Raw genomic sequence first — 22772 nt, 5'->3', positions numbered from 1 at the left:
GTTTTTTCCTGTTCAATAATATAAATAAATATGTTTATTATTCTCTCTCCTCTTACCAAAAATATGTTTGTTGATTTTTTAGTTAACAATATGTAAAATTGTAACAATATAGAGAGATTATAGAGGAATTAAATCTATATTTCATTCCTTTATTCATTGCTTTTCGTTTATTTTTTTTTTACAGCTTTATAGTATTCCATTGTATAGTTATACCTAAGGATGTTCAGTCAATTTGTTGATGAATAGTTTACAGTCTTTTGCTGTTATAAACAGCACTGCAATGAATAACTTTTGGTATATGTTATTTAATATTTTTTGCCATTGTATCTTTGGAATAGAATTCTAGGAGGGGATTGTTGGGCCAAAGATAAATGCATGTATTATTTTTAAAATAATAGCTAAATTTCTTTCTGTGTTTTTGATGCCCACCATCAGTATTTGAGAGTGCCTGTTTGTCCAAAGCCTTTCTATCAGAATTTATTGTCAGATTTTAGATTTTTGTGTCCATGTGATAGGTAAGAAATAGTATGGCAGTATATTTTTAATTTTTTAAATAAGTAATGTTGCATATCTTCATATCTTTAAAGGTAATTTTATTTTTTGTGAGCAATCTGTTCGTATCTTTTGCCTGTTTTTCTATCAGGATATTGGTCTTCATTCTTCCGCTCATTTTTAGTGCTTTATATATTTTATAATGGGATACAGAAACTATATAATCACACATTTCCCCTGAATTGGTCATTAGTCCTTTGACTTTGTTAGTGCTTTTTTACCATACCAGATTTTTTTTTTTGGTCAGTCAAATTTATTGACCTTTATCTTTACTAGTTCTGGGTTTTGAATCATAATTAGGAAAGTTTTTCCCACTCCAAGTCAATGAGAGAAATAACCCATTTTTCCCCCTGCTCTTCCCCTCTCTATTTACTTTTTATTTTACATTTAAAGCACAGATCTATTTGATGTTTATCCTCATGTACAGTATGAAGAATAGATCTGTTTTGTTTTTTTTTTTTAATGTGGCTGTCTAGTTGTCCCAAGTCACTAAAAGGTTTCTTTCTCCTGTTGACTTGAGATACCATCTTTGTTATATGTTATATTTCTATAGATATTTGGACCTATTTATGGAGTTTTCTTTATGTTCCATTGGTCTCCATATACTTGAAGCACACTGTTTTAATTATAGACACTTCAGTTTTCTTGGTTATCTTTGCCTGTTTATTCTTCCAAGTGAACTTACCTTTTTTTAATTTTTAATTAAAAATTTTTTTTTTGTAATGTGTACTTATTTTGGGGGAGAGAGAGTACGAGTGGGGGAGGGACAGAGAGAGAAGGAGACAGAATCCAAAGCAGGCTTCAGGCTCCAGGCTTCAAGCTGTCAGCCCAGAGCCTGACACAGGGCTCGAACTCAAAAACCATGAGATCATGACCTGAGCCGAAGTAGGACACTCAACCGGCTAGACCACCCAGGGGCCGCCCCCCCAAATGAATCAGAATGTTTATCTGAGGATAGTGGTAGTGGGGAGACATATAAAAGTATTGTTATTGGGATTTTATTTGTTGGCTAAATTAGAGTGAACTGACATATTTAGTATTTTGTATATTCCTTTTCAAGATTATGGCATTTCTTTTCATTTGTTGAAGTCTAGTTCTGTATCTGGCAGGGAATATTTTATAGCCTTTTTTAAATTTTATTTTTTTGGGGCGCCTGGGTGGCTTGGTTGGTTAAGCGTCCAACTTCAGCTCAGGTCATGATCTCACGGTCCGTGGGTTCGAGCTCCGCGTCAGGCTCTGTGCTGACAGCTCAGAGCCTGGAGCCTGTTTCCGATTCTGTGTCTCCCTCTCTCTCTGCCCCTCCCCTGTTCATGCTCTGTCTCTCTCTGTCTCAAAACTAAATAAACGTTAAAAAAAAAAAAATTTTTTTTTTAAATTAAAAAAAAAATTTTATTTTTTTAGGAAAACCGCTTTATTGGGACACCTGGGTAGCTCAGTCAAGCGTCTGACTTTTGATTTTGGCTCACGTCATGATCTCATGGTTTGTGGGTTTGAGCCCTGCATTGGGCTCTGCACTAACAGTGTGGAGCCTGTTGGGGATTGTCTCTCTCCCTCTCTTTCTGCCCTTCCCCCACTCTCATGCTCACGTGCTCACTCTCTCTCAAAATAAAACTGAAAAAACAAAAACAAAACAGCTTTATTGAGGTATAATTTACCTACCGTAAAATTCATCCATTTTAGGTATGTGATTCAATGATTTTCAGTAAATTTAGTGTTGTGCAACCATCACCACTGTGTGGTTTTACAACATTTCCATTAATTCCAAAAGATCCCGCCTGCTCGTTTGCAGTTAATCCCTGTCCACCCTTCAGACCTACACAACGTAATCTGTTGCTGTCTCTAAGACTTGCCTTTTCTGGACATTTCCTATAAATAAAATATAATATGTGATCTTTTGTGTCTGGCTTTTTTCCCTAAGTGTAATGTTTTTGTGGTTCATCCATGTTGTAGCAGCTATCAGTGATTACTGTCTATTTACTATTTAGGTTTTTTTTTTTTTTTTTTTTTCAACGTTTATTTATTTTTGGGACAGAGAGAGACAGAGCATGAACGGGGGAGGGGCAGAGAGAGAGGGAGACACAGAATCGGAAACAGGCTCCAGGCTCCGAGCCATCAGCCCAGAGCCTGACGCGGGGCTCGAACTCCCGGACCGCGAGATCGTGACCTGGCTGAAGTCGGACGCTTAACCGACTGCGCCACCCAGGCGCCCCTTTAGGTTTTTTTTTGTATTATTCCATTAGATGGGTGTACCACATTTTATTTACCCATTTGTCAGATGATTGACATTGAATTGTTTCTGGTATTTGGCTATTGTGAGTAATGCTATTGTGAACTTTTGGATACAAATCTTCCTGGATATGTATGTTATCATTTCTGTTAGCTAGATATCTTTGTGGATATGTATGTTTTCATTTCTATTGGCTAGGTAACCAACAGAAAAATCCCAAAGAGGAGTCAAAGTTAGAGCAACAACTTCTATAAGTTTGTTACTGCAAAAGACAGCAGCAGTAGCAAAAGCAGCTAGTAACAGGAAGATGCTTTTAATAGTAACTAGCACCAACATGTTGAGTACTTATGGCACTGTAATGTAGTTTATATACAGAGTATGAGTTTTAGGGACACCTGGGTGGCTCAGTCAGTTAAGCATCTGACTTTGGCTCAAGTCATGCTTTCACAATTTGTAGGTTCAAGCTAATAGCAGAGCCTGGAGTTTCCTTGGGATTCTGTGTCTCCCTCTCTCTGCCCTTCCCTTGCTTGTGCTCCTTCTCTCTTAATAAATCAATAAATAAACATTAAAAAAAAAAGTATGAGTTTTAGAATTGAAATTAGGTTTGAATTTCGAGTGTTGCTTACTATTTCACAAGTCATTTAAACTTTCTAAGTTTCAGTTTCTTGATAGAACTAGACATACACAATATTGTATATGGCACAAAGTATGTGCCCACAAATTGGAAGCTATTCTTTTTTTCTTTAAAATGTATTTATTTAGGGGCGCCTGGGTGGCGCAGTCGGTTAAGCCTCCGACTTCAGCCAGGTCACGATCTCGCGGTCCGGGAGTTCGAGCCCCGCATCAGGCTCTGGGCTGATGGCTCAGAGCCTGGAGCCTGTTTCCGATTCTGTGTCTCCCTCTCTCTCTGCCCCTCCCCCGTTCATGCTCTGTCTCTCTCTGTCCCAAAAATAAATAAACGTTGAAAAAAAAAATTAAAAAAAATAAAAATAAAAAATAAAATAAAATATTTATTTATATTGAGAGAGAATATATGCACATGTGGGAGGGGCAGAGAGAGAGAGAGAGAGAGAGAGAGAGAGAGAAAATCCCAAGCAGGCTCCACACTGTTAGCACAGAGCCCAGTGCGGGGCTCGAACCCACAAACCACGAGATCATGACCTGAGCCGAATTCAAGAGTAGGATGCTTAACTGACTGAGCCACCCACGCACCACCTAGAAGCTATTCTTATTATTCCAGGTACCCCTGGAAGCGTCATGCCAGACTTAAGACAGAGGAACCAGGGTAACCAATGGTTATACTGGCTGACATTTCTTATAGATGTTGCCAAGACAATCTGTGATCTCTTGTCAGGGAATAGAAATGGTCACTGAGTTAATGAAGAACTCTGTCAGTGAAGCCATTATTTTTGTAACCATTATTACAGTACCCAACATTCTTTCCAGGCTGTTACGTGTTATTTTTCTCATGATGGTTTTTTCTTCCCCTCATGATGTTTTAAAAGGTACAAACAACATAAGTAATTTTAAAAGAAATAGTTAAAATCACCTATAGTCTCACCACTCTAATGTCTTAGCTGTACTCAAGTTTCTTGTCCTTTAATATTTCTAAATGTAAGAGTCAGTGTGAAAATAAAAATGGTCCAATAAGAAATGACCAGGTTTTCTTTTAAGCAATATCGAGGTTTAACTTCATACTTTTAGGTTCCTATTTCCTTTAAATTTGGTTTCAAATAATTGTCATTCTAGAAAAAAACACTAGGTTATAGATGCCAAAATCTTGCTTATTGTGATTATTATTTAGTTATATGTATTATGTTCAAGTTATGCTTGTAAAGTTCCTTTTTAGAAAAATACTTAAGCAAGAGAGTAAGACTATCAGTTAACTTATATAGCCTTTAGTTACAGAATCTGTGCTCATAAAAAATTATATAAATTGAATTTTAATGCATTAGCAAAGCTATCTTTGTGTCACTTATCACTGGAACTTCAAAATGTTACATTTATGTTAGGTTTTGCCTAATTGCGTGTAAGGTATTTATAATCTTTGTTTTGTTTTTTTTTTTTTAATTTTTTTTTAACGTTTATTTATTTTTGAGACAGAGGGAGACAGAGCATGAACGGGGGAGGGGCAGAGAGAGAGGGAGACACAGAATCGGAAGCAGGCTCCAGGCTCTGAGCCATCAGCCCAGAGCCCGACGCGGGGCTCGAACTCACGGACCGCGAGATCGTGACCTGAGCTGAAGTCGGACGCTTAACCGACTGAGCCACCCAGGCGCCCCTGTTTTGTTTTTTTAATAGGTTTTTAAGTTAGTTTCATGTGTGCAATACATGGAGAGAAACCAGTAATAAAGCTTATATGCAGGTGTAGCTTTTTTCCCTATAGAATGGTAATGCCCAGTTGGTGGGTTAAAATAAGGGAAGTATTAAGAATCTATGATGTTTTATTAATATATATAATGCTTTTAGTTTTAAATATAAAATTCCCTTTGTACTCCTGCCTTAAGCCATGTCATGTGGTTGATTATGAAGGAGGAATTGGAAAAGTAATTTGGAAATTGAATATAAGATATTATTTTAAATAGCCACTCAAGTGCTATTTTTTTTTTCTTTACCTATAAGATAGACATAGGCTATTAAAAAATACATTCTACCTCAATATGTCTAGGTGTATAATCTTTGGAACTTAGAAACTACTTCTGAAGTAACTTTCTCCAAATCAGATCATCATTCATTGACTGATTAGCTGGTGCCTGCTCTCTTCTCCTCTTTGAAGTATCAGAGAGTACATTGTAGATCTTTGTCATGGGCTTGTACCTCTTCTAGATACTGGCCAGTTTTTGAAATAGTGCATATGTTTGATAATGTACAGCTGTATTAGAGGTGAAATTCAACGTTTCCAAGGAATGGCACCTTGGGTGAAGGAATAGATTGCATAAACCCCACAATGAAAGAAATTGAACGTTTGTTGTCTTTGTGTTAATAAGCAAGAGTTCGCTAAAAGTTGGGTAAAAATAAATATACAGTATCAATGGTATACCTACATACTAGGAGAAAAGAACAATAAAGGGAACTGGGGTGCCTGAGTGTCAGAGTCAGTTAAGCATCTGACTCTTGATTTCCACTCAGGTCACTATCTCATAGTTTGTGAATTTGAGCCTGGACTCAGGGGTTCTGTGCTGACAGTGTGGAGCCTGCTTGGGATTTTCTCTCGCTCTCTCTCTCTCCCTCCCTCCTTCCCTCCCTCCACCCCTTCCCCTCTCCCTCCATTCCTCTTTCTCACTCCCTTTCTCTCTGTCCCCCTCTCTCCCTCCCCCTCCCCTTCTCCTTCCCCCTTTCCCTCCCTCCTCTCTCTCTCTGCCCCTCCCCAGCTCCTGTGTGCTCGTTTGCCCACGCGTGCACTCTCTTTCTCTCTCTCTCAAGATTAAATAAATTTAAAGAAAAAGAATAAAGAGAGCTCATTTACAAGAGAAACCTCTAAGAATAATCTTTTTCAAATTTTCTTTAATGTTTGTTTATTTTTGAGAGACAGAGCACAAGGTGGGAAGGGGCAGAGAGAGAGAGGGAGACACAGAATCTGAAGGAGGCTCCAGGCTCTGAGCTGTCAGCACAGAACCCAACACGGGGCTTGAACTCACGAGTTGTGAGATCATGACCTGAGCTGAAATTGGATGCTTAACCGACTGAGCCACCCAGGCACCCCTCTAAGAATAATCTTAAAAGGAGTATATTTGACCTCTGTGAAGAAAATTATATAGCATTTGTTAGCATTATAATAAAGTAAACCCTACAAGTTTCCTAGAGATTTATAAAAGATGGTATTGGTAGATGGCAAGATATATTCTTGGATGAAACAATATATTATAGAGATGTCAGGGCTTCATTGGTGTTATTTAATGCCAAATCAGTCCAAATCTCAGGAACTTTCTTTTAGCCTTGATTTTATAATCCTGAAGAATTAAGAAAACCTGAGTCTACTTAGGTATCAAAATACAATTATTCTAGTCTTTTCAACAAATGTTATTTGGCCATTTGTAGGTCCACATGCAAAAGAGATTAATTAATTAGACCTTTTATGTCATGTCAAGAACAAAAATTAACATAGAATTAATGTAAGATCTAAACTATACAACTTCTAGAAGAAATATAGGAGAAATTCTCAGTGACTTTCTGTTAGGCAGAGATTTCTTAAATATGTCACCAAAAGCATCATGCATAAAAGAAATTGCTAAGTTGGATTTCATCAGAATTAAAGACTTAAAAAATTGTTTTAATATTTATTTATATTTGAGAGAGACACATAATGTGAGTGGGGGAGGGGCGGGGAGGCAGAATCTGAAGCAGGTTCCAGCTTCCAAGCTGTCAGCACAGAGCCCGATATGGGGCTCGAACTCATGAACTGTGCGATCATGATTTGAGCCAAAGTTGGACGCTTAACCGACTGAGCCACCCAGGTACCCCGAGAATTAAAGACTTTTTTTTTTTTTTTCAACGTTTATTTATTTTTGGGACAGAGAGAGACAGAGCATGAACGGGGGAGGGGCAGAGAGAGAGGGAGACACAGAATCAGAAACAGGCTCCAGGCTCTGAGCCATCAGCCCAGAGCCTGACGCGGGGCTCGAACTCACAGACCGCGAGATCGTGACCTGGCTGAAGTCGGAGGCTTAACCGACTGCGCCACCCAGGCGCCCCGAGAATTAAAGACTTTAAAAAAAATTTTTTTTCAACGTTACTTCCTTTTTTTGAGAGACAGAGGCAGAGCATGAGTTGGGGAGGGGCAGAGAGAGAAGGAGACACAATCTGAAGTAGGCTCCAGGCTCTGAGCTGTCTGCACCGAGCCTGATGTGGTGCTTGAACCCACGAACTGTGAGATCATGACCTGAGCTGAAGTCCAGCGCTTAACCAACTGAGCCACCCAGGCACCCCGAGAATTAAAGACTTTTATGCTTCAAAAGATACTGGGAAAAAAATGAAGTCATGCTACCATCTGGGAGAAAATATTTACAAATAATGTATCTTTAAAAGACTTGTATTACAGGGCGCCTGGGTGGCGCAGTCGGTTAAGCGTCCGACTTCAGCCAGGTCACGATCTCGCGGTCCGGGAGTTCCAGCCCCGCGTCGGGCTCTGGGCTGATGGCTCAGAGCCTGGAGCCTGTTTCCGATTCTGTGTCTCCCTCTCTCTCTGCCCCTCCCCCGTTCATGCTCTGTCTCTCTCTGTCCCAAAAATAAATAAACGTTGAAAAAAAAAATTTTTTTTAAAAGACTTGTATTACAAATATATAAAGAACTATTACAACTCAACAATAAGACCAGGGTCCAAGTTAAACATGGACAAAAGAGCTGAACAGACACTTCATTAAAGTGACTAATAATAAGCACTTGAATAAAATGCTCAACATCAGAAATGAAAATTAATGAGATATCACTATACATCCACTAGACTAGCTATAATAAAAGACAATAATAATGATTGGTGAGAATGTGGAGAAACTGGAGCCCTCGATTTCCTGGTGGGAATGATTTGTCACTTCCTTAAAAAGTTACACATAAATTTATCATAGTACCCAGAAATTACATTTGAAAGTATTTACCCAAGAGAAATGAAAGTATATATGCAAAAACTTAACAGATTCATGTTTATACCAACTTTATTTGTAATAGCCAAAAGTGAGAAAAATCTAGAGTCCATCAACAAAAATATGGATAAACAAATTGTGGTATATTCACATGATAGGACACCACTCAACCATAAAAGGAAATGAACTATTGATACACAGAACTACATGAATAAATATAAAAATAATACACTGAATGAAAAAAGCCAGACACAAAAGTATATGTAATGTATGATTCCATATTTAGATAGAACTCTTGAAAATACAAACCAAACCATAATGACAAAATGCAGGTCAGTTGTGGGAGTGTATCATGGACATGGAGGGATGATGATTTGACTGTAACAGGGCATACAGGATCTTTTTAGGGTATTGGAAATGTTCTAAAATTGGATTGAGGTGATGGTTATGCTCTGTAAATTTACTGACATCAGTGAAGTATACACTTAAAATGGGTGAAATTTTTAGCTCTCGGTCTTCTTATGGGTAAATTCTTTTCAAAAACATGACATGTAAACTCTTGGCAGAGCTTGATGTAGATAGGTAATAGTAATGAAGAGAGACGAAAGTTTTTAAAAAGATTGAAGAAAAAAAAAAAGACCGTGCCACATTTGTGAAAAATACAGCAAGGGAAGAAATGGAACGGGACTAGTGTGTGTGTGTGTGTGTGTGTGTGTGTGTGTGTGTGTGTGTGTGTGTGTGTGTAACCATCTTAACCATTAAAAACTTTTTTTTTTTTTTAATTTTAGAGAGAGAGCACGCAAGTAGGGGAGAGGGGGGCAGAGGGAAAGAGAATCTTAAGCAGACTCCATGCTTAGTGTGGAGCCCAATATGGGGCTCAATCCCACAACCCTATGATCATGACCTGAGCCAAAATCAAGAGTTGGATGCTCAACTGACTGAGCCACCCAGGCGCCCCTCCTTCTTAACCATTTTTAAGGGTACATTTAAGTAGTAGTAACTATATCCACATTGTTGTGAAACATAATCTCCAGAACTTTTCCTCTTGCAGTCTGAAACTCTATACTCCTTAACTCCCTTTTCCCCTCTCCCTTAAGCCCTGGTAACCACCACTTTACTTTATTAATTTGTCTGCTTTAGTTCCACACATAAGTAGAATTAATACAGTATTTTAAAATTTTTTTGTAACTGGGTTATTTCACTTAGCATAATGTCCTGAAGATTTGTTCTTGTTGTAGCATGTGATAGTTTGTTCCTTTTAAAGGCTGAATAATACTCCATTGTATGCATATACAGTATTTTGTTCATCCATTCACCCATTGATGGACGTTTAGGTTGTTTTCACCTTTTGGCTGTGAGCTTGGGTGTGCAAGTATCTCCTTGAGACAAAATGTGAATTTTATTTTTATCCTTTTTTTTATTCACATATTTTTAAATATTTTATTTTTTTAATTTTATTTTAGAGAACGAGAGAGAGAGAGAGAGAGAGGTAGCCAGGGAGAGGGACAGAGGGAGAGAGAGAATCTTAAGCAGGCTCCATGCTCAGCGCAGAGCCCAGTGCGGGGCTTGATCCCACAATCCTAGGATCATGACCTGAACCGAAATCAAGAATAGGACGCTCAACCAACTGAACCACCCAGGCAGCCCAAAATGTGAATTTTAAAGTATGAAAGTCATATCTTATAAGCTGTTAAAAAAAAATAGCATTACCCTGACATAAGAATCTTTGTCAAAGGGGATGAATAGATGGCATTAAAATATAACCTAAAACACGTAAGAAGATTTAAGATAGGTATCAGAATGTAATAGAGGAAAATGAATTTTTCAGTAAATGGTTGGGGATAGCTAATTACCCATGGAGAGTGAGTGCCAGATTCTATTTATAATCTTATCTAATACCATAAACAAAAATTAGTTCTAGATGAAGTCAATAATTAAGGAAACACATTGAACAAAATATAGATGTATCTGTCCTCTAAATAAGGATGCACTTTACAAACTTAGAGCAATTTAGAAAAGAACTACAAAAGAAACGACAGATTTCATAATTTAAAACCAAAGAGCTGGGGTGCCTAATGGCTCAGTCAGTTAAGTGGCCAACTCTTGATTTCAGCTCAGGTCATGATTTCATGGTTCGTGACTTCAAGCCCCTGCACCAGGCTCTGTACTCACAGCATGGAGTCTGCTTTGGATCTTGTGTCTCCCTCTTTCTGCCCCTCCCCTGCGCTCTTCTCAAAAATAAATAAACGTTAGAAAAAAATTTCTTTAAGTTAAAAAAAAAAAGCTGCTTTGTATTTCTTAAAAGAATACCATATCTCATAAATAAAATCTATCTTGGGTAAAATTAACAGCAAATATACTATATTTTAGATATTAAAGAGTTATTATAGAATGTGAATATCTTATATAAGATCTTAATACCTTTAGATATTACAGGATTAATATTTCTATATAAGATCATACAAATTAATATGGAAACCACTGGGGTGCCTGGGTGGCTCAGTCGGTTAAGTGTCCGACTTCGCCTCAGGTCATGATCTCACAGTTCGTGGGTTCGAGCCCCGCATTGGGCTCTGTGCTGATAGCTCAGAGCCTGGAGCCTGCTTCGGATTCTGTGTCTCCCTCTCTCTCTGCCCCTCCCCCGTTCATGCTCTGTCTCTCTCTGTCCCAAAAATAAATAAACGTTGAAAAAAAAAAAAATTAAAAAAAAAAAAAAAAAACAAATCATAAAAGGAAATAAACATGAAGATGCACAGATTAAGAGAGTAAGTACTGTTTTCACTATGTATGTTTAGCTCTGGTCTTTAAAAAAATTTTCTTTTGACAGGATTTTTACTTTTATAATGAATTTCATAGCCTTCAAAGTAAAAGTTTTTGTCTGTTAGTTTAAAACATTTTTCCTTTTTGCTTCCAGGAAGTATTGATGAAGATGTTGTGGTGATAGAAGCTTCCTCCACTCCCCAGGTCACTGCCAATGAAGAAATTAATGTTACCTCAACTGACAGTGAGGTGGAGATTGTAACAGTTGGAGAAAGCTATCGGTATGATTTTAATTCCTGTTTGCAGATGTGAAGTTTTAAATGTAAATATTTAAACATTTGTGCTGCAGATACTTGGATTCTTTTACCCTTTTTTTTTTTTTTTTTTTTGAGACCTCATTTGAGCATAACCAGATTAGTGGTCTTCAAACCAGGTTGCATTAGACTCACCTGGGAAGATAATAAAGTAAAATTGTTCCCTGGATCATATATCCCGGACCAACAGAAAAGCACTGCAAATGTACAGTGGGAGTTAAGAGTTAATGCTGCAGATAAACAGTAGTTTTACTTAGTGCTTTACAAAATTTAGTTTGTTTTATGATTCAGAGTTCATGAGCTTCTTTGAGTTTTAGATGTGAATAAAACATAAGTATTAGGAATGGTACTAAAAGTAAAAGTAGTGAAAAATATTAAGGAGTATTGATATTTATGTATTCATTTTTGTTCTAATCTATTTCAGGATTTCATTGATAGCAGTGAAATTTGTGCTATTAGGGCAATGTAGTATAAAACATATTTTTGTAATTTTTTTGGTCCTTCACTCAGTAATTTTATCTAAACCCTGAACTAAAAAATGAATGAAAATATGTCATTCCTTGATAAATAACTGGAAATAATATTGCCCTTTTGTGAATTACTTTGACCAAAAAAAAAAAAAAAAAAAGAAAAAGGAAAAAAGAAACCATAACACTATTCATTTTGTGCTTTAGATGATTACAGATATTGATACAAAAGGCAGTAAAGTGTTCCTTTATTCCATTTGATATGCCAAACTAATGTATGGATGAACCTTAATTTTTGTGTTGGGATGAATTTAGAAATGCATTTGCTCTTTGTGTTTTAATTTGTGTTATTTATTAATTTTTTTTTTAATTTTGGAAGCATGTTACAAACATACTTAGAATGTGCTTCTCCATTTGTACTTTTCCATTGGCGTACCGCTTCTAATGGCATGGAAGAGAGCACTCTGTAATGTATCTGTTTCAGTTTTAAATGATTCTCCTAGACTCAAGAAAATTGGTACTCCATGGTAGGTGCCACAGTTACCCTGTGACTGTACGTAGTGCTTGATACAATACTACTCAGTTTTTATGAGCTACAAGGATTGCTGAAATGAAGGACCTATCTTTGTGGAACTGGAGATCTTTCTTGTCATGGAGGTGCTTAATGTTCAAGCAGATGCATTTACCCTTGAAAAAGACACACAGTGATCATGACCCATCTTTATTTTCCTTACTGTTACACGAGATATTAACTTTGTCACTGTTTAGCTGGCTTTTGGTCTTTCCTCTCTGAGAATGCATCCAGGGCCTCCTAGCTGGCTCAGTCAGTAGAATATGAGACTCTTGATCTCAGGGTTGTGGATTCAGGCTCCATGTTGGGTGTAGAGTTTGCTTAAAAACAAGATCTTTAAAAAGAGAGAGAGCAAGAATGCATCTGTGTTTCAGATTCTTTAATTTTAGGATTTGACAGTTGTCACTAATCATAGGGACCACTGTGAAAACCATTCCTTATACATCAGGTTTTTAGTATAATATTTGAAGGTTTCATGAACTGCAAAGTGGACCTGGAACTTTAATGCGTCATTATGAGCCTCCCAGAAATAATAGACTATTTAGTCTCATTACAGTCTCTTGGTTTCTCAAGAATTTTAAATTGTGATCTCTCTTTTCATCCAAAACCATTTCATCCTGAGACAGTTGTTTACTATCATGCCTTGATCTCCACAATTCTTGCTGGAATGCAGCGTCTTTTTTTGCTGTGTCTCTGGAATTCACCTTTATACTCCTGGTTACTTGAGAATTTCAGTTTACAATTAGAGCTTCTTTCTAAATTCTTAGGCTCTACAATTCATTTTCAGCCCCAGTTCTTTTCTGAGTGGTCAAGCCTACATCCCTGATGACTATATATTAACGGATCTGGTTCACCCTTTCCATACAAGCTGACAATAAGCTTCTTTTTTTTTTTCTTAAAGATAATTTTTTTTTTTAATAATCTCTATACCCAATGTCAGACTTGAACTCACAACCCCAATATCAAGAGTTTTATATTCTTCCAAATGAGCCAGCTAGGTGCCCCTGACAATAATCTTTAAGCAGTTTTTACATTCAGTTTGGGCAAAAGGAAAAAAATCAACTCATAAGCCCCACCTTTTTAAAACACTTATTTTTCTCCTGAATCTTGAATAATATCCTTCTGAACCCTCAGTTCAGACTATTATAGTGAATCCTTGAGTTTTTTTTTAATACTTAGAGATAATTTAGGGGAATACAACACGATGCACATAATAAAAGGTGATATCAGTGTTAGGTGTTGAGGGTTTGTGGTTACATGCTTTAAAAGCAAAAAGTGGGGGTGCCTGGGTAGCTTAGTCGGTTAAGCATCCAACTTTGGCTCAGGTCATGATCTCACAGTTTGTGGGTTCGAGCCCCGTGTTGGGCTCTGTGTTGACACCTCAGAGCCTGGAGCCTGCTTCAGATTCTGTCTCCCTCTCTTTCTCTGCCCCTCCCCTGCTTGTGCTCTCTCTGTCTCTCTCTCTCTCTCTCTCTCTCTCTCAAAAACAAACAAAGCATAAAGTGGCTCAAACAAGTGATCTTTCTTATGACTACCAAACTAGTAAACTAGCTGTAACTATCTTCACCTGTCCTAATCCCAGAAAATCTCTGGTGCCTTGAATCTTTAAAAAAAATTTTTTTTTCAAATGTTTATTTACTTTTGAGACAGAGACAGAGCATGAGTGGGACAGAGGCAGACAGAGAGGGAGACACAGAATCTGAAGTAGGTTCTAATCTCTGAGCTGTCAGCACAAGGCCCGACATGGGTCTTGAACCCACAAACCGTGAGAACATGACCTGAGCTGAAGTTGGATACTTCACCAACTAAGCCACCCAGGTGCCCCACCTTGAATCTTTTTTAGGACAATACCAGAAACTTATCTTGGTTTAGGACTCTCAAAGCCATGTTTTGCAAATTCAGTCTGGATTCAACATACAAGATTGTGTGGGTGTTATTTAATGTTTAACATATTGATGTTTTTGTTACTTTACCTGTGGTGAATAATTTCAGGTATTAAATAAAATGTAAATACTGGATTACAACCCGGTGAGTATTCAAAATAACCATTGAAAAGAGAGCAGCATTCTTGAAACAGAATCCTGTATTTTATACGAGTGATTGGTCTCACATATCATTTCACATATTCTCAGGTCAGTTGGTTGGTGAACATTTGTTGAACATTTCATTCAGCAAATGTTTTATTGAATGCCAGGCATTGTGCTAGTCATAATTTTTAATTCTATTACCATTATTTCCTTGGAGAAGAAACTTTATAACTTGAACTTCACAACATGTTTTATAAGAAAGGCTTATGATTTCTTAAGAACTAAAATTCTTGTTCATTTTTTTATGTTTACTAATTTAATATTGATGTCACTTAAGGTCTCGTTCAACTCTTGGACACTCCAGATCTCATTGGAGCCAAGGTTCAAATTCTCATACAAGTCGGCCACAGGAGCCACGGAACCGCAGTAGGATCTCTACTGTTATTCAACCCTTGAGGCAAAATGCAGCAGAAGTTGTGGACCTTACTGTTGATGAAGATGGTAGGTTGGATTAGTAACAGTGTAGAATTAAGAAGAGAACTGATAAAATCAGATACCTTTGAAGCTCCTAAAATGAAACTCCTGCCACTTCCTGTTAATATTATTAAACTACTGGAAAGTTTTTGGATATTCTAATCTTATTTTTCACTTGATCTAATTACCTCAGTTTATAAATTGTGCCTAAAATTCTTTCATTGTTGTTGCTCAGCAGTTATTTTCTTAGGAAAAAACTATTTTTTACAGGTGGTAGCTTGAGCTACCCTCAGACTTACCTATTACTTTAATTTATAATATTATTGTCATGCTTTAACTTTGCTATGAAAAATAGAAGTGACAGGGATGCCTGGGTGGCTCAGTCGTTTAAGTGTCCAACTTTGGCTCAGGTCATGATCTTGCGATTCATGGGTTCGAGCCCCACGTCGGGCTCTGTGCTTATAGCTCAGAGCCTGGAACTTGCTTCACATTCTGTGTCTCTGTCTCTCTCTGCCCATCCCCTGATTGCATGCTCTTTCTCTCTCAAAAATAAACATTAAAAAAAGAAAAATAGAAATGACACTTTTTAAATACAACAGAAAAGCAACATAACTTGAATTTACGTGGTTAATACTGGTTATTTGAAATGTCAGAATTGCTTTAAAAATTATGTTATCCTCTAATATTACCAGTACCTTTGTGCTGCTTGGCTGTGGTGTTTTCTTTCGGCTTGCAACTGCATCCAAGTAACTAAGAAAAGAAAGCTAGAATTGGAAAACAGGTGAAGGAAAGTGGTAGCATGTATGAATATATGAATATTTAGGTGTAGATTTTCCCACATAAGTGAAAATTACCCTAAGATAGTAGTTAGTTACATCTTAGAAGGAAATGGTCAGTCATAATTTCCTTAAAGGAAGATGATAAGCCTTATATGAATTTGTTAGCTTTAAATTGGAGGAAGGATACATAAGATAGGTAGGAAGAAAGGCCTGGTACAATCAGCTCTTGTATGGATTGTTTGCAGCTTGGGTGATCAAAGCTTTCAGTGTATGACTACTTTGAATTAAGATGTTTATGAAGAGGTAATTTACTCCTATTATCTGCATTTCATTGAACCATGTCTCAGCTTTTATTTTGAAGTGCCATAAATTATCTGTAAGACAGTGATTAATATATTAGGGATTCATTTAAGATTACTCAAAGTTAATTAAATTAGGATTACTATGTTGGAAACTCTGTGTGTTTTCCCTGTGATGTCTGCCAGCCAGTAAATAGGAAAAGGTGACAGAGTAGTCTTTTAACCCATTGGAATTAGTTCGACCAGAAGACTTTCACTAGGTTATAAGTATTCCAGTGATCATTAGATGCCTTCTCCTCCCTACTAGTTTCTCTCATTGGAAGACATCTATCTTATTAAAAGTAAGTCCAAAATATTAAGTATATCAGTTAGACCAATGGTTCTTAAGTGCTGACCATTTTGTGCCCCTGAAGATATTTGGCAATATCTGCAGACATTTTTGGTTCTTACAGTTGGGGAAGAGTACTGCTAATGTCTAATGGGTTGAGGCCCAGGATGCCACTAAACATCCTAAAAGGCACAGGACAGCCGTGCCGGTACCGACTCCCATCTCTAGCAAAAAATTACCCAGCCCAAACTGTCAATACTGCTAAGGTCAAAATGTTAAACACCATTTGCCAATAAACAGAGGTTCCTTCCTCCCCTTTTTATGTATAAGGAAATATATTTGTTTATGCATCCAGAGTACAGTGTCCCATGTAGATCAGCAGGCACTATTTGTGTTTCAGGAATCCACTCAGCACACTGCATTGTATAGAATAGTTTATCCTCTCATTCTGTATCACATTAAGAGAGTCCCTTCTCAGATCTAATTGTTCTGACTGTGCTTTGGACAGACTTATTTTCACCTTTTACACAACTGTTTTCAGTCTGAAATATAACTTGTACATAAGTTAAGGTCTGCCTGATCAAAAAGAATGAAATCTTGCCATTTGCAACTACATGGATGGAACTAGAGGGTATTAGCTAAGTGAAATTAGAGACAAACATCGTATGACTTCACTCGTATGAGGACTTTAAGATACAAAACAGATGAACATAAGGGAAGGGAAGCAAAAATAAAAACGGGGGGGGGGGGGACAAAACATAAGAAACTCTTAAATATGGAGAACAAACAGAGAGTTACTGGAGGGGTTGTGGGAGGGGGGATGTGCTAAACAGGGAAGGGGCATTAAGGAATCTACTCCTGAAATCATTGTTGCACTATATGCTAACTAACTTGGATGTATATTTAAAAAATAAATTTGAAAAAAAAGAAAAATCCGCCTGAAATTTCTTTTACTTTCTACAAAAATTTTACTTTTGTTAGAAAGCACTGATGATTATCAATATTTGCAAACAAATTTTTGAAAAAGGCATGTAAGAAAGAGACTAACACAGTGTTAAAAATCATAGCTAATGTTTAAGTAGTTCCTATATGTAAACCATTATGCAGAGTGCTTTATATGTGTGACCTCAGTTCATCCTAACAATAGTTGTGTGAGGAAAATTCTGTACTTTCCCAGTTCTACAGACGAGGAAATGGAGAGTGTTTAAGTAACTTATCCATGACTGTAGTGTCCATGCAGTCTGACTTTAGAATTCATTCTGTACCAGAGAAAGTGTAATTTGTAATACTGGTCTGATAGCCTGTGACAATGTATATGAAAATAGTAAAGGGGCTTTTACTTTCCTTTTCTCATTTTCTCCTTTGTGATCAGAAAATTTACATAATTGTTACCCAAAAGACTGTGGTAATCACCTGAATGTTAGAATATGCATATATGTTGATTTTTTTTAATGCAGTAATTGTATTTTAGTAGCATGTCATTTTAATGTTGCATGCGAGCTTTATGAAAGCTTTTAAAATTTAATAATTATAAAAATGTTACCATGAATTAAAATATAACCCATTACCTGATCTATTTTGAAATGCTGATTAAACATTTTGTATTTTGCAGAACCTACTGTAGTACCAACCACTTCTGCAAGAATGGAATCACAAACCACAAGCACTTCCATTAACAATTCAAATCCATCTACCTCTGAGCAGGCCTCTGATACTGCTTCAGCTGTCACTGGTAGTCAACCCCCCACAGTGTCAGAGACTTCAGCTACTCTTACAAGCAATAGCATGACTGGTACTTCCATAGGAGGTATGTAATAAAGTGGGGAAGCACCATTTTTCGTTACTCTTTTTAGGAAAAGTATTCTTGTTGCTATATTAGCAAGAGCATATTTGTAGAATAAATCCTATGTGAGCAAAATAATGTCTTTAGAATTAGACTATGATTTCATATTTCAGTTTGTGTGCTATATATTACCAAAGTGTCATAGCTCAACTGAAAGAGATCAGTGAGAATGAAAAGGCTGACCAAAAATATGAGCAACAAAAGAAAAAATAGGTAAATTGAACTTCATCAAAATGTAAAACTTTTATACATCAGAAACATTATCAAGAAAGTGAAAAGACATGGCCACAGCAACTTCTTACTCAACGTGTCTCCAGAGGCAAGGGAAACAAAAGCAAAAATGAACTACTGGGACCTCATCAAGATAAAAAGCTACTGCACAGCGAAGGAAACAATCAGCAAAACTAAAAGGCAACCAATGGAATGGGAGAAGATATTTGCAAATGACATATCAGATAAAGGGTTAGTATCCACAAATCTATGAAGAACTTCTCAAACTCAATACCCAAAAAACAAATAATCCAGTGAAGAAATGGGCAAGAGGCATGAATAGACACTTCTCCAAAGAAGACATCCAGGTGGCCAACCAACACATGAAAAAATTCTCAACGTCACTCATCATCAGGGAAAAACAAATCAAAACCACAATGAGATACTACCTTGTACCTGTCAGAATGGCTAACATTAACAACTCCGGCAACAACAGATGTTGGCGAGGATGCAGAGAAAGAGGATCTCTTTTGCACTGCTGGTGGGAATGCAGACTGGTGCAGCCACTCTGGAAAATAGTATGGAGGTTCCTCAAGAAATTAAAAATAGAACTACCCTACGACCCAGCAATTGCATTACTAGGTATTTATCCACGGGATACAGGTATGCTGTTTCGAAGGGACATATGCACCCCAATGTTTATAGCAGCACTATGAACAATAGCCAAAGTATGGAAAGAGCCCAAATGTCCATCAATGGAGGAATGGATAAAGAAGATGTGTGGCACAAAAACAGACACATAGACCAATGGAATAGAATAGAAACCCCAGAACTAGACCCACAAACGTATGGCCAACTTATCTTTGACAAAGCAGGAAAGAACATTCAATGGAAAAAAGACAGTCTCTTTAACAAATGGTGCTGGGAGAACTGGACAGCAACATGCAGAAGGTTGAAACTAGACCACTTTCTCACACCATTCACAAAAATAAACTCAAAATGGATAAAGGACCTGAATGTGAGACAGGAAACCATCAAAACCCTAGAGGAGAAAGCAGGAAAAGACCTCTCTGACCTCAGCCGTAGCAATCTTTTACTCGACACATCCCCAAAGGCAAGGGGATTAAAAGCAAAAATGAATACTGGGACCTTATGAAGATAAAAAGCTTCTGCACAGCAAAGGAAACAACCAACAAAACTAAAAGGCAACCAACAGAATGGGAAAAGATATTTGCAAATGACATATCAGACAAAGGGCTAGTATCCAAAATCTATAAAGAGCTCACCAAACTCCACACCCGAGAAATAAATAACCCAGTGAAGAAATGGGCAGAAAACATGAATAGACACTTCTCTAAAGAAGACATCCGGATGGCCAACAGGCACATGAAAAGATGCTCAACGTCGCTCCTCATCAGGGAAATACAAATCAAAACCACACTCAGATATCACCTCATGCCAGTCAGAGTGGCCTAAATGAACAAATCAGGAGACTATAGATGCTGGTGAGGATGTGGAGAAACGGGAACCCTCTTGCACTGTTGGTGGGAATGCAAATTGGTGCAGCCACTCTGGAAAGCAGTGTGGAGGTTCCTCAGAAAATTAAAAATAGACCTACCCTATGACCCAGCAATAGCACTGCTAGGAATTTACCCAAGGGATACAGGAGTACTGATGCATAGGGGCACTTGTACCCCAATGTTTATAGCAGCAGTCTCAACAATAGCCAAATTGTGGAAAGAGCCTAAATGTCCATCAACGGATGAATGGATAAAGAAATTGTCGTTTATATACACAATGGAGTACTACATGGCAATGAGAAAGAACGAAATATGGCCCTTTGTAGCAACGTGGATGGAACTGGAGAGAGTGATGCTAAGTGAAATAAGCCATACAGAGAAAGACAGATACCATATGGTTTCACTCTTATGTGGATCCTGAGAAACTTAACAGAAACCCATGGGGGAGGGGAAGGAAAAAAAAAAAAAAAGGAGGTTAGAGTGGGAGAGAGCCAAAGCATAGAGACTCTTAAAAACTGAGAACAAACTGAGGGTTGATGGGGGGTGGGAGGAAGGGGAGGGTGGGTGATGGGTATTGAGGAGGGCACCTTTTGGGATGAGCACTGGGTGTTGTATGGAAACCAATTTGACAATAAATTTCATGTATTGAAAAAAAAAAGATGTGATATATATAGATATATATATATATAGATAGATAGATAGATAGATATATACACACACACACACAATGGAGTATTACTCGGCAATCAAAAAGAATGAAATCTTGCCATTTGCAACTACGTGGATGGAACTGGAGGGTATTATGCTAAGCGAAATTAGAGAAAGACAAATATTATATGACTTCATTCATATGAGGACTTTAAGATACAAAACAGATGGACATAAGGGAAGGGAAACAAAAATAATTTAAAAACAGGGAGGGGGACAAAACATATGAGACTTAAATATGGAGAACAGAGGGTTACTTGGAGGGGTTGTGGGTGAGGGTGGGCTAAATGGGTAAGGGGTATTAAGGAATCTACTCTTGAAATCATTGTTGCACTATATGCTAACTTGGATGTAAATTAAAAATAAATAAAACTGAAAAAAATAAATACAACTCTGGAAAATAAAGGAAAGGAATGACAGAATTGACTGCATAAAAATTTAAAATATATGGGCCAAGGGCACCTAAGTGGCTCAGTCAGTTGCACATCCAACTCTTGATTTTGACTCAGGTCATGATCTCAGGGTCATGAAACAGTCCGGCATTGTACTCATGTGCTGGGCATGGAGCCTTCTTAAGATTCTCTCTCTCCCTTTCTCCCATTTTCCCTCTCCCCACCTCCTGGCCACTTGCTCTCTAAAAAGAAAAAAAAAAATACAGGTCCTGATACATAACGTAAGCAAAAATTAAAAATCAAGAGAAAATATTTGTAATATATATCAAACTATGAGTCTCTGCAGTATCCACCATGACTCCAAAAAAGGGGTAACAAAAAGACAAAATGAACAATGTAAAAATAGCAAAATATATAATAAAATAATGAAAGAACATTAAAAAAAAAGAAAGTGAAAAGACAGCCTACAGAGTGTAAGAAAAATACTTGAAAATCATATATTTGATAAGGGTCTAGTATCCAGAATATATAAAGAGCTTACACAGCTCAACAATTAAAAGACAGATAATCCTAGTTTAAAAATGGGCAGAGAATTTGCGTAGGTATTTTTCCAAAGAAGATACACAGTTAATCAAGAAGGACATGAAAACAGCATACTTAGTTATTAGAGAAATGCAAATCAAAACCACAGCGAAGTATTACTTTATCTTCATCAGGATGTCTGTTACTCAAAAAAAAAAAAACAAAAAAACAACAACCAAAGAACAGGAAATCAGAAAATAGCCAGTGTTGACAAGAATGTAGAGGAATTGGAACCCTAATGAACATCTGGTGGAAATGTAAAATGGTGCAGCTGCCTTGGAAAACACTTTGGCAGTTCCTCAAAATGTTAAACCATAGTTATCATATGACCTACAATCTGACTCCTAAGTATGTCCTCAAAACAATTGAAAATGAGGATAGGGGTTTTTAAAAAAGCTTGATGTCCATTTTCTCAGTTTCTTTTTTTTTTGTTTGTTTTTTGTTCTTTTGATGTCATATCTATGAAACCATTTCCTAATCCAGGGTCACAAAGATATTCCTGTATGTCATTAAGTGTTTTCAGCTCTTACCTCAGATTACTATGTTTCAGTTAGCAATGATACCTCTGGTACTTTCTCCTATGAGGTGTTTAACTGAGCATTAAGCTAGCCTTCTTTGTTTCCTGGACAATGGCACAGAGATAGGAATTTGCTGACCATTTATTAACAGCGATATTATAGACCCTGTATCTCATAGATTGACTATATCTATGAGCATTAATAATGAGACCACCTTATACTGTCTATCATTTTTTATTTTTATTTTTTTATTAAAATATTTTTTAATGTTTATTTTTGAGAGGGACTCAAAATAAGATTCTCTCTTATTTTGGGGAGGGGCAGAGCAAGAGGGAGACACAGAATCTGAAGTAGGCTCCAGGCTCTGAGCTGTCAGCACAGAGCCCGATGTGGGGCTTGAACTCACAAGCCGGGAGATGATGACCTGAGCTGAAGTCGGATGCTTAACCAACTGAGCCACCCAGGCACCCTATTTTTTACTTTTCATAGTATCTTCCTTTTTACAATATTCTCATAAATTACATTGAGTAGGTTAGGAAATTGCTTGTGGCTGGATTAGGTCTCCCTTCTGTGGGAAATTGAGAGTGGAAACCAGAATCCAAGGAGGTTTCCCAAAAGTGTCTTT

The 22772-nt window shown here is 37.3% G+C and overlaps 1 protein-coding gene across 5 annotated transcripts in view; it reads left to right on the top strand.

The window, feature by feature from the left end:
- Nucleotides 1-22772, top strand: part of RNF111 (ring finger protein 111) — a 99893-nt gene that overhangs the window by 50718 nt on the left and 26403 nt on the right. For all 5 annotated transcript variants that reach the window (XM_047075045.1, XM_047075044.1, XM_047075043.1 and 2 more), the window contains exons 3-5: nucleotides 11270-11396; nucleotides 14832-14995; nucleotides 17987-18181. In XM_047075045.1, the coding sequence (XP_046931001.1) occupies nucleotides 11270-11396; nucleotides 14832-14995; nucleotides 17987-18181 (486 nt within the window). The remainder of the gene's footprint in view (nucleotides 1-11269; nucleotides 11397-14831; nucleotides 14996-17986; nucleotides 18182-22772) is intronic.

The sequence above is a fragment of the Lynx rufus genome, unplaced genomic scaffold (genome assembly GCF_022079265.1).
Source record: "Lynx rufus isolate CCGP_SWC_20201006 ecotype Redwood Valley unplaced genomic scaffold, mLynRuf1.p SCAF_13, whole genome shotgun sequence".
NCBI classification, from domain to species: domain Eukaryota; kingdom Metazoa; phylum Chordata; class Mammalia; order Carnivora; family Felidae; genus Lynx; species Lynx rufus.
Note: the sequence above shows the minus strand (reverse complement) of the source record. Positions and strands in the feature narration are given on the sequence as shown.